Source organism: Procambarus clarkii, chromosome 38 (genome assembly GCF_040958095.1).
Source record: "Procambarus clarkii isolate CNS0578487 chromosome 38, FALCON_Pclarkii_2.0, whole genome shotgun sequence".
Classification (NCBI taxonomy): Eukaryota; Metazoa; Arthropoda; class Malacostraca; order Decapoda; family Cambaridae; genus Procambarus; species Procambarus clarkii.
In genome coordinates this window covers 16244628-16257882 of record NC_091187.1, presented here as the reverse complement: position 1 = coordinate 16257882, position 13255 = coordinate 16244628, and the positions used below count along the sequence as shown (strand labels likewise).

The 13255-nt window shown below is 42.6% G+C and overlaps 1 protein-coding gene across 1 annotated transcript; it reads left to right on the top strand.

Moving 5' to 3' along the window:
* The first annotated feature begins 327 nt into the window (after nt 1-327).
* On the top strand, nt 328-13093 carry LOC138372394 (uncharacterized). Its single transcript, XM_069337798.1, has 7 exons — nt 328-1486; nt 2282-3430; nt 3644-3840; nt 4442-4594; nt 6137-6280; nt 8365-8438; nt 10885-13093. The coding sequence occupies exons 1-7, from the start codon at nt 571-573 to the stop codon at nt 11093-11095; spliced, it is 2844 nt and encodes a 947-aa protein (XP_069193899.1). The 5' UTR covers nt 328-570; the 3' UTR covers nt 11096-13093.
* The last annotated feature ends 162 nt before the right edge of the window (nt 13094-13255 follow it).

Genomic DNA, 13255 nt, shown 5'->3' with positions numbered 1-13255 from the left:
CCGCCCGGAAGAGAAAGCGGCCAGGCAAGATGAGCAAGAAATGCAAACAGAGAGAATTCTTCTTTGATATATTTCGCCTTTTGTTCACAGAACAGATACAGATGCTCTCGAACAAACTCTTGTTCCTACGAGGGGGGTTGAAATGCTTGCAAGCAATCAGGAAACTGTATAGTTATAAGCGTGTTTGGTTCAAAAGTGTACAGTGTCGTTTGCAGCACTGGAGGTGATGCGCTGGGATTGGTCGGCCCCGAGCTGTTGCTGGAAGTTTGCCATGTGAGACGAAGCCGTGGAGTTGCTCCTCACTGGGTCAGACCCGCCGCAGCCACTGCCAAGGCCGCACGCGTCCACAGGCGCTCTGGGAACACTCAAGGACACGGAGGTTCAGTCGCCGAAACTGTTATACAGAGTTGTGCGAGAGTATATTGAGCTGACGGAGCTGTGCGAGGATATATCTTACGATATATTGAGCTGATATCAAAGTTAAGAAGTGAGCACTTTGTCTCATTGTCATTTAATATGTAATGCAACTTTATAGTGACTGACACAACGTACTGTAACTAAACATTTGAAATGTTGCTCTTAAGGCAGTTAGTGACTCTCGTGGTGGTGATTGGTGTCGCATCGTCATCCATTAAATCTACGACAACATCCTCTGCGACCGTACCCTCATCTACGACCGAGGTGCCCGCTACTACTACTAGCGATGAGCTTACTACCAACTATTCGGTCGGAAATATCACCGAATTCCCGACCACCTCATCGCCAGCCTCTCTCTCCGAGGAGACAACGGTAGTGCAGGAGCCTGAGGCTACCCACGTGTTAACCAGCTCTTCTGTAGGAGAAGTGGAGACTCCTGCCGTTGTACAGGAGGTCGGCGACGACTGGTCCTATGATGAAGAACATGTAGAGACAACGACTAAATTCGACTACGAACTGCACTCCCTAGACGACGATGACTATGCATTGTACTCACTGAATGACACGGAACCTCCCACGCTGGCCGAGTTCCGAGCCAACGTTCCGGAACCGATTCATTCTCAGAAGGACGTTATTGTCAATAAAGATAATTTATTGCCCATTCTGATGACTGTAGTACAGGCTTATACCCACAAAGAGAACCCGACCTACTCAGACCTCCTGAAGGCCGGTGGAATCAGTGCCTTTAAGACCAGCCTCAAGTACCTAGGAGACGAAAAGCTGGCCAAAGGCCTTCTCACTCTCACGAAGAAGTTAACAGACGTCTTCAACGACGAGGATCTTAGCAGCGACGATTCCTCCAAGATTCTCAGTGAACTGGCCGAGGACTACCTCTCAAATCACCGCTTCAAGTTAGTGCTTCCAGAGAGCGTGTTGCTGCACGAGGAGGAGATGGAGGAGTTCATGACGCAGAAGGCCCTGTCGGAGCTGCAAGGGAGGTCGGCCACCTCCGAGACCGAGCTGAGTGTGGCCATGCCCCGCCAAGACCCCGCCATCACCTCCGTCATATGTGAGTGTCCCCTTAAAAATTGTCTGTTTTCTGTATGTTCCGCTTCACAGAATTATTGTTTTTGCGTTAATAGCGACATAATCGACGTTAATGTTCATTATGTTATATATTAATTACCATTTTTTTTATTACTTTATCACTATTTTTTTTATTAATGTAATAGTTATTTCCTGATTAATGTTAGCTATTGTTATTGTAATTAGTAGTATTATCGTATTTATTTTTAATTTTTAATATTATAACTATCATTATTACTATTATTATTAGTCACAGACAAATTTTGTATAGTGAATTTGAATATTTTTAAAGTATTTAAACTCCCGGATGTGTATTAACACAACAAATTACTGATAATGCAGACTTAACAATGGCTAACCTCATAGACAATATTATCTGGAGATTGCTTGGGAGATTCAAATATATTGGCCGTCTTGCAGACCACTCAAGTATCATTCATCTTCTTCCTTTGTGACCCAAACACTTGGGCTGAACGGTAGAGCGACGGTCTCGCTTCATGCAGGTCGGCGTTCAATCCCCGACTGTCGAAGAGGTTGGGCACTATTCCTTCCCCCCCCCCACGTCCCATCCTAAATCCTGACCTCCTTCCAAGTGCTATATAGTCGTAATGGCTTGGCGCTTTCCCCATGATAATTCCCATTTTCTCCTTTCTTTCTAGCTTTCTTTTACCACACTTTTCCTCACCAGCTCCACTTCATACAATAATATGCACCTCCAGATACAGTTGTAAACATTGTGTAGTTTCAAATGTAATGTTTCCATAATGTTTCTTTCCAGCATTTGGTCCTATGTCATGGCTGGCTGTCCTCGGAGGGCTTATTTCCATCCCATACTTTTGGTCGGGTTCGTCGACCGTAGCGAGAGCGGACAACCCAACAGTTCGACCCCAGCCTAATTTCCGGCCCCCTGGTCTGCCTCACTTCCGCCCTCAGCATCTGAGGAGAGACGAGAATGAGAAGCCCCCTCAGCACCAGCAGCTTGACCACCAGGACGTCGAGTACCAGAAGAACTACGCCCAGTGGTACCACCAATGGTACCTTCGATACAAGGATTATTACGACAAACATTACCCTTATCAATCCCAGTCTCGAAATAAAGGTGTTTCCCAACAAAGGAATCCTGCAGGTAATTTCCTGCAGCCGCCTCCCGCAGGGGGACCACAGGGGGCTCCTCCTGCCGGTGGGCCTAAGCTAGTTGAAGGCAATGGGCCGCCCTTGAACCCTCAACCACCGCAGCAGAAGCGTCCCTTGCAAGACTCCCAGAAGCCTCGACAGCAACAGAAGCCCCGACAACAACTTCGGAAACCTCAGGGTCAGAAGCAACCTCTAAAACGCCCCAGGATTCAGTCGCAGCCTCCCCCGCGTCAACAACGTCTCCCTGTAGGACCGGTTGATATTCAGGCCCAGGAGTCTAGTCTTTCAGAAACCATTGCTCTTGGCGCATCAGGTGACAAGTCCAACACATTTGGGACCTTCCAGAATGAAGGCAATAGAGGAGGAACCCACTTCAAGGTCTTCAATGGACCGCAAGGTGTGGCCACTGCGACTGTAAATCCAATCTTCAAAGTACCAAGTCCCCAGCCTGTGTATGTTCATACCACACAGAGTACACTTATCAACACAGAGAGAGGTTTCAAGCCCATCATCAAACAGGATTCTCCTGTCGATGATGCTACTGTAAAGAGACCGGCGGCGGGCGACTCTGCACCAGTACCAAAAGAAACCAAGCTAGGATTTAGACCTGCTAAGCACGAGACCGTATTACCGAAAAACAAGCCAACCCCGACCCCTAAGTCTAAGCCAGCAGTTGGGTTGGCACATCAGACAAACTCAGGAGGATTTAAACCTATTAACGTTCCCGGTGAGGCCTCCATAATCAAGTTAGAACCTGAGACGTCCACGCGCCAGATATCTTTAGTCACATCTGGTAAGTAATTTTGAGGATCAAAGACATTATAATGAAAATATCTCATTTTCTAAGTACCATAATTTTGATTACATATATGATCCCTGAGATAGAGTTCGAGCCATTACAGAGCCACAATAGTTTCTCGTGGCTACATCAAGTGTTCGTGGTCCCTATTGTGCTAGTCTTAGTTATTATATATATATCATAATGTAATTACATTTGCATGACCAGGAGTGTTCAACACGAGTCCGTCACCGAACCCCACCACCACCCCGCAGCCGGCCGTGTTCTTCAGGACGGCCACAGCCAAGTCCGTGCGGGTGGTGACCTCCACGTCCATCGGTCACGGCCGACCGGAACCCCTTCCGGAGCTGAACCGCCCTCAGCGTCACCAGAACTCACAATCACCTACACAGGAACTTAATCATGTGAGTAGCATCATCTTCAGTGTGTAAGATCGTCATCTGAGATGTAAACAAACGAGTTCCTTACCTACAACACTGTAATTTGTTTCAGTTAAATGCAAAATAGTTGAAAGTAAAATGAGTCGTGAATTGTTTAAATAAACGACATATTATCATTTACACGGGTAATGGCACACATTAACCTCCAGTATACATATTTCCCGTCTGTTTATATATATTTCCCGTCTGTTTATATATATTTCCCGTCTGTTTATATATATTTCCCGTCTGTTTATATATATTTCCCTTCAGTTTATATATATTTCCCGTCTGTTTATATATATTTCCCGTCTGTTTATATATATTTCCCGTCTGTTTATATATATTTCCCGTCTGTTTATATATATTTCCCGTCTGTTTATATATATTTCCCGTCTGTTTATATATATTTCCCGTCTGTTTATATATATATTTCCCGTCTGTTTATATATATTTCCCGTCAGTTTATATATATTTCCCGTCTGTTTATATATATTTCCCGTCAGTTTATATATATTACCCTTGAGAATATACATTACCCTTGAGTACGTATATTATTCTATACATATTTGCTTTACCTCTGTAGCCGGAGAAGGCCGAGGCTCTGGTGGCTGCAGCTCCTCAAGCTCCTGGGCCCCAGATCATCAAGGCAGAGCCAGAATACACCTCTCACAACGTTGGATTCGTTCGCACCAACATCCCTACACACATCAAGGTCGTCGAACACCGCCCGGCCCAGGTACAACTTGTTCTCTCTTGTTCTATCTGGTTATTCACCTTGTTCTCTCTTGTTCTATTATATCTGGTTTTTCACCTGTTCTTGTTCTATTATATCTGGTTATTCACTTTGTTCTCTCTTGTTCTATTATATCTGGTTATTCACCTTGTTCTCTCTTGTTCTATTATATCTGGTTATTCACCTGTTCTTGTTCTATTATATCTGGTTATTCACTTTGTTCTCTCTTGTTCTATTATATCTGGTTATTCACCTTGTTCTCTCTTGTTCTATTATATCTGGTTATTCACCTTGTTCTCTCTTGTTCTATTATATCTGGTTATTCACCTGTTCTTGTTCTATTATATCTGGTTATTCACCTTGTTCTCTCTTGTTCTATTATATCTGGTTATTCACCTGTTCTTGTTCTATTATATCTGGTTATTCACTTTGTTCTCTCTTGTTCTATTATATCTGGTTATTCACCTTGTTCTCTCTTGTTCTATTATATCTGGTTATTCACCTTGTTCTCTCTTGTTCACCTTGTTCTCTCTTGTTCACCTTGTTCTCTCTTGTTCACCTTGTTCTCTCTTGTTCACCTTGTTCTCTCTTGTTCACCTTGTTCTCTCTTGTTCTGTTACAATTGCTTATTCATCGTGTTTCCTCGCTTGTTGTTCCACACTTGTTCATTTACTATTCTTTGGTTTAAATTGTTTTCTCATATGATGATCAGACCACACATTAGAAAACGGAGACACGACGACATTTCGGTCCGTCGTGGACCATCATGAAGTCGTGGGATAGAAAGAGAGGAAAGGATAAACAAATAAGGTAAGAGAGGGATATGAAAGGTGAGGAGCAAGACAGAGGAAGAAGGAGAAGTTATGAATAAGATGAAAGGTAGGAAAAGGATGAAAGATAAGATGAATGGTAAGATTAAGAATAAGAAAAAGAGAATAGAAATGTTGTCGTTTTCTCCGTTTTCTAATGAGTGGTTTGGTCATCATATGTTCAGTCATGTTATTGTGATTCATTGTCTGCATATGTTCTTACCCTTGTTCTCTCGTTTCGTTCTATCTCTCTTGTTCTCTCATTATGTTCTCTCGTCTTGTTCTATTACCCTTCTTCTCTCATCTTATTCCCTCGCCCTTATTCTCTCATCTTTCTTCTCTGATGCTGTTCTTTAATCTTGTTCTCTCTCACTTGTTCTTTGCGTTTTGATATCTTGGTCTCGAACCTCGATATCAGTCGATATCAGACTTCTTCAATATATTATACACGCTTCTCAAACTAAGATTAAAATGCAAAACAAAATTGTTAAGAAAAATACAAATGTATCCTATAATTAAAACAGAAACTCCCCAGGCCATCTGTTGTAATATATACATAATCTTGTTATTCATTGTATAATATATGTATATCATACATATGAAATGCGTGGATTGGGTTATTTGTTTCAGCCACGTTATTGTGACTGTGTTAGTAACGAGAGCATGTGTGTGGGGGGGGGGTACAGGATTTTTTTTTTTATAATCGAGTTAACACGAAACTTTTTCTCTCCTGAAGGGATTTGGGTTGACAAGCAAGGCTTCGACACCTAGTTCGGACGTCCCCGTGTACGCGCTCGACCCCTTCTATGGCTCCAGGTTGTCACGGATCGACGTCATCTTCCACCAGTTGAAGCTGGAGGATGAAGGATGCCGCGAACAGGTATGGATGACTTGTAGGATGGGTAAGACTTGTAGGATGGGTAAGACTTGTAGGATGAGTAAGACTTGTAGGATGGGTAAGACTTGTAGGATGAGTAAGACTTGTAGGATGAGTAAGACTTGTAGGATGGGTAAGACTTGTAGGATGAGTAAGACTTGTAGGATGAGTAAGACTTGTAGGATGGGTAAGACTTGTAGGATGGGTAAGACTTGTAGGATGGGTAAGACTTGTAGGATGAGTAACGCTTGTAGTATGAGTATAAGACTTGTAGGATGGGTAATGATTTATTTTTATGACTGCTAACATACACATGCAAATATATATATACACACACACACACACACACACATATACCCACACGTGTATGTACGTGTGTGTGTATTCTCCTAGATGTACTCACCTACATGTGATTGAAGGATGGGTGATCCTTCCAAGTGTTATATAGTCGTATTGGTTTAGCGATTTCTCATCATCATTACCTCTATTATCTTCCCAGTTTACCTGCGTCTCAAAGCCTCCAACCCGTGGCCGCTAGTCCTACCGTTTCTAGATTAAAAAATGTCTCTTTTGCCACTTTGATAAAGCCCTCTCTCTCTCTCTCTGTCCTATGTTGTTATTACACATACTCTAGCTAGTTTGTCCTCTAACGTGATGAGGGCGAGTTCTCTCAGCTAGACATTAAAGTTGAGTTCTCTCAGCGCTGCCATGTGAAAGTTTACCATACCCTGAGCATTTTCTTTTGTAAGATTATGGATTTTTATATGTGGGAATTCGAAGCTGGAGCTGTATACTTGAGAGTCGGTCGTAAATAGGTTGCATACAGTGTTCTGAAGGCATCTATGTATTAACTTCTAAAGCCAATACAAAGAGGACCTTTCCAATCGTCATTACTTTGCAATTTTCAGGGTTAAAGTCTAGAAACCATCTTTCTAATTATCTCTAATGCTCATTGAAGTCCACCAGCAATCTTTTGCAATCCTTCTTATTATATTTGCGTCTTCCTCAAAGAGAGAAATGAATGATCTTATTTACTTTATTAGGCATTGATATATCAATGACATCTCACCATTCCAACCTCACCTGTCTGTTTCCTATGTATGAGGTAACTTTTCCAGTAACACTAGATTTGTTCTCAAGTTTGAATAGCAACGGTGCAATCAGGACGATGTCAAGGACTTTCTGGTTTCAAAGAAAACACAGCACACCCTTCTCTCTCTCTCTACTTTTATCATTGAAATTTTGTTTTAGAACAAGCATCACGAAATATAATTTAAGCAAGTATAATATATATAACATTATCATATACCAGTTAATATAACATTATCATACATCAGTTAATATAACATTATCATATACCAGTTAATATAACATTACCATATACCAGTTAATATAACATTATCATACATCAGTTAATATAACATTATCATATACCAGTTAATATAACATTATCATATACCAGTTAATATAACATTATCATACATCAGTTAATATAACATTATCATATACCAGTTAATATAACATTATCATATACCAGTTAATATAACATTATCATACATCAGTTAATATAACATTATCATATACCAGTTAATATAACATTATCATACATCAGTTAATATAACATTATCATATACCAGTTAATATAACATTATCATACACCAGTTAATATAACATTATCATACACCAGTTAATATAACATTATCATATACCAGTTAATATAACATTATCATATACCAGTTAATATAACATTATCATATACCAGTTAATATAACATTACCATAAACTACTTATAATATTAGCATTCACAAGTTAATATACCATATGCATACACCATTTAATACCACCAATTACTACACCTATTACTACACCATTTAATTCACCATTTAATACTAAAGTTAATACACAAATGAATACACCATAGGCATACACCTATTAAAACACCATAGGCATACACCTGTTAATACACAATAGGCATACACCCGTTAATACACAATAGGCATACACCTGTTAATACACAATAGGCATACACCGGTTAATACACCATTTAATACACCAAACACCCATTAACATAATGTGTATTTGAACAGGTTGTCTGTAATATCTACAAGAACCCTGATGCCTACACCCCGTACAGTGACTTCCTCTCCAGACAACTGACAGTGTGAGTAGTGTTAGTGGGCACTAATGCCCTCTGATGCCCTTGGGTACTGCCCTCTGATGCCCTTGGGTACTGCCCTCTGATGCCCTTGGGTACTGCCCTCTGATGCCCTTGGGTACTGCCCTCTGATGCCCTTGGGTACTGCCCTCTGATACCCCTCCCTTAGGTACTGCCCTCTGATGCCCTTGGGTACTGCCCTCTGATACCCCTCCCTTGGGTACTGCCCTCTGATGCCCTTGGGTACTGCCCTCTGATGCCCTTGGGTACTGCCCTCTGATACCCCTCCCTTAGGTACTGCCCTCTGATGCCCTTGGGTACTGCCCTCTGATGCCCTTGGGTACTGCCCTCTGATACCCCTCCCTTAGGTACTGCCCTCTGATGCCCTTGGGTACTGCCCTCTGATGCCCTTGGGTACTGCCCTCTGATGCCCTTGGGTACTGCCCTCTGATGCCCTTGGGTACTGCCCTCTGATGCCCTTGGGTACTGCCCTCTGATGCCCTTGAGTACTGCCCTCTGATACCCCTCCCTTGGGTACTGCCCTCTGATGCCCCTTCCTTGGGTACTGCCCTCTGATGCCCCTTCCTTGGGTACTGCCCTCTGATGCCCCTCCCTTGAGTACTGCCCTCTGATGCCCCTTCCTTGGGTACTGCCCTCTGATGCCCCTTCCTTGGGTACTGCCCTCTGATGCCCCTTCCTTGGGTACTGCCCTCTGATGCCCCTTCCTTGGGTACTGCCCTCTGATGCCCCTTCCTTGGGTACTGCCCTCTGATGCCCCTCCCTTGGGTACTGCCCTCTGATGCCCCTTCCTTGGGTACTGCCCTCTGATGCCCCTTCCTTGGGTACTGCCCTCTGATGCCCCTTCCTTGGGTACTGCCCTCTGATGCCCCTTCCTTGGGTACTGCCCTCTGATGCCCCTTCCTTGGGTACTGCCCTCTGATGCCCCTTCCTTGGGTACTGCCCTCTGATGCCTCTTCCTTGGGTACTACCCTGTGATATAATAGTATTCTACATGAAGAAAGTCTACATGACTTTCAAAATACTTGGGTAGTACCCAGGTACCCTTGGGTAGTACCCAGGTACCCTTGGGTACAACTCAGTGATCTCTCACCTCTGGACTACCCAGGAACACACACACACAACTGACTGAACGATGTTTGAAATACTTTGAAGTTCATCATGGTTCAGTCGGTTGTGCGTGTGCCTAAGAAGTCCAGGATTGGGAGTTCGATTTCATTATTTATGGCTTCAATATTTATAAAGTTTCTATTGTTTAGATTTCATAACTATTACTGACTTTTGATTAAATATAGTTTTGGACATTTACCAAACTTATTTAATTCGTTTATAATTAGATCATAACTTGATCATAATCTAATTATACCAGAACAATATGAACATTTGTCTTGTGTGAGGCAAAGTAGGTTCTAAATGACTTTCAGAATACTCGACTAAGATCCTTGCTAGAACTCTTTAACTCTCTTGGTGTCTAACTTGCCAGCATACAGGTAAACAGAGCAGTCGTACGCACCTGTTTGGTTCAATAATTAAATTAACTTTATTTCAACATGGTTCACATACGTCCAGCAAGTGTTGCCACCACGACATTCAACTCCGGACGGTCGAATCCCTTCAGTTAGCAAGCTCAAATATACCGATACCAAAATTCTAGTTCCCATATTTATCTCATTGATACGTGGGTCAAGTTCAGTTCTTAGAAACCAGATTTCAGCGTCAGAGCCCACAGTCACATCCAGGGCCAATATGCCGCTCATACGGGAGGGAATTCATGTCATATGGACCAAGATCTATTTTTCTAGTTTTACCTCTGGAGAGAGGAATGTTAACCGGTGTTACTTTCCCAGCCTGAGGCTGGGTTTGCACGTGTAGGTCACCTGGTGCAGGTGTGTGAATCTGAGGTCAGTGTCGTTGATATGGTGCTATAGAGATTCCCTATTTGGACTGGTCGGTAGAGCAATGACCTCGTTTTATTCAGGTTGACGTTCGATCTCCGATGATTCAAGTAGTTGGGCACCTTTCCTCCCCTCAGTCCTATCCCAGATGCCCGTCCCTTTATCCCTTCCATGTACTATATGTTCGCTGTTTATAGGCCTATAGTGCTTTGTCCTAATAATCACCTTTACCTGGCTTACCTTCCAATAGTGATAGAATATGACAGAGCAATACTGTACAGGTCTGCAGACGAGGAGTGAAACATGGCTGAAATATGTTGACCAAACCACACACTAGAAGGTGAAGGGACGACGACGTTTCGGTTCGTCCTGGACCATTCTCAAGTCGATTGTGAATGACTGTGAGAGATTCACAATCGACCTGAAATTGGTCCAGGATGGACCGAAACGTCGTCGTCCCTTCACTTTCTAGTGTGTGGTTTGGTCAACTATATAAGTCTCTTAAGCTTCATATTATATACATATTTCTTGTCTTACAGGACGCTGGAGCAACTGCAAAGACCGAAGGTGTCGGATGAGAGGATCCTGAGGTTCTTCCGATACCTCAAGTCTGCGCGGGAGGGCCAAGACGGGTCGGACTGTGGGGTCAAGTACCCCGAGTGCCACATTGACACACTCTCTCTCTCTCTCAAACCTATAGTCAACGCCTTCCAAAAGGTCTCGCTGCTCATGGATGCTGCATCTAGTTAAAACTCTTCCTCCTTACATCAGTTTTGCTCTCTGGTATTCAGTTCATGTCGCCAGATCGCGATCGCTCGCGATCTGCGAGGCATATCGCAGCTCAAGGGACGGGGGATTGTAAAGTTACATTGAAATGGACTGTCGCACCATTACTAGGAGACTCACTTCCTTTGCTAGGTGTCTCACTGGGGCAAAATGGGAGAGTATCTTGTAGCACAAACTAAGACCGGGTATGTAGATTCTTAATTCCTTAAGTGTGTTTACTGCTAAAGCTCAGCCTCTAATTTTGCCAACAAAAAACTGATACGTTAAGGGACTATCAGCTCGTGAAATAAACCATACCCAAAACGAGGGTTTGGACTAAACTTGACCAAGAGGGCAATTAGAATGACAGCGTACATCAAAATTGAGGTTACATTTTTAGACAACTTTTTTTTTTTATTTGTTCTCTTCGCGTAAAAACCTGTTGTAGCTCCTCCCACATTGACCTGCGAATGAATGCCAGCCTTTCAGGAGTTGCCATTCTTCTTCTTTTCATTGCGACAAAATCACTTAGAGCAGCGATTGATAGGATCCAGACGGATAGGGAGACAACATAGCTAAAGCCACGTCCCATCCCTGTATCACCGGAAAGTCTCGCCGGAAGATCTCACCGGAAGATCTCACCCGAAAGATCTGGTCGGAAGGTCCCTACAGGAGGCACGTAAGAGAAATCCTGAAGTTCATTTGCCCTCTAGCGGAGAAAGTAGAGGCTCCTCCTCATACCCAGATCCACAAACCAGCTTTCATAACATTTCTAAATATAGCACAAATTGATATCGTTTTCAAATGCATGAGATATGAGAATGTAAAGACACGAAGCTCATATGTTCCCGCCACTAAAATAGTATCTCGTAGAAATTCTTGTATAAAACAGCAGGAGTTTTTTGTTTACAATGTGGTGGTCTGAGAGCCGGCTATGTCAGTAGTGTGTCTGGGAGCGTCGCTTGACCCACATCCGCCACCACTCACCAAACCTGTTTGGAACGACATTGTCTTCACTCGACTACGAGTTTTGTCCATATTTTGACTCGAACCATTTTTTTTTTTTGAGGAGTGGGTTAGAGGGGGGTATATTTACATGACTTTTGGTTTGTGCTACATGGTGCTCACGGGGGTATATATTTTTTGGAATTAAGGTCAAGAGCATTATATTAAACTCAGTAGTGAGTATATTCTTCATTCACATATTCTCCTCCTCGTTTTGTCATGTATGCCTCACAGTTTCACGGGTCGTAGTGCTGAATGAGAGTGGGTTTTTTTCATAAGTATTATTCCACTTAACGTGAGGATAAGAATAAGGTCATTCACAATTTAATGTTGCCCAGATCATTGATGGATGTGGGTTTAAGTGCTGCCACGGCACTTGGCCTCATATTATGTCACTTTACTCAGCCACTTACGCATGCAGCTTTGCGTAGCATTATTTATACGGCACAATGTGCAGCAACATACGTATTGCATTTTGCACATATGTAGGGAACTTTGTGCAACCACATACGAACAACACTTGGCAACATAAATCTGGCACTTCCCAAAGCCACATATGTTTACAACATACCCACAACCACATATGAATGACTTTGATCACTCAGGATTCATTATCTCTGTCTGTCTGTCTGGCTCTCTCTGTCTCTCTCTCTCTCTCTCTCTCTCTCTCTCTCTCTCTCTCTCTCTCTCTCTCTCTCTCTCTCTCTCTCTCTCTCTCTATGTCCTCGTGCAGATCCGCTTGCTGTGTATAGGTCGCTTTATTCACCAAGACTTAGACCGAGCAAACCCTCTTTTTCAGTCACAATTCGCTCGGTCCGCGTCGACACCCACATTTTAATCATCGTCTTTGTCGTAATTTATTTGAATTATTTATTTGTGATATGTTGTGTGCTCCTGAACTTTTTATATAAAAAAGTAGATGTTTCATTAATGTTAACACTTGTTAGGGAGTTACTGTACAACATCCAATAAATTATTTATATTATGAAAGGGTTTTTATCCTCCTTTTTTATTTGCTTTTATTTAGTTGTTTATTAAAAAAAAAAAATAAGGCGATGTGAACTTGGCTTTTGCTCGCTTTTCAAGTGTTTATGTCAGAGAGTGTACATACCACGAACGGCTACACAACAAATGTATATA

Bases quoted from the DNA above. Each gene is read 5' to 3' on its own strand.
- LOC138372394 (XM_069337798.1), top strand. From the start codon at position 571: ATGTTGCTCTTAAGGCAGTTAGTGACTCTCGTGGTGGTGATTGGTGTC. The intron at 1,487-2,281 runs GTGAGTGTCCCC...GTTTCTTTCCAG, and splicing joins CGCCATCACCTCCGTCATAT to CATTTGGTCCTATGTCATGG. The intron at 3,841-4,441 runs GTGAGTAGCATC...TTACCTCTGTAG, and splicing joins CTACACAGGAACTTAATCAT to CCGGAGAAGGCCGAGGCTCT.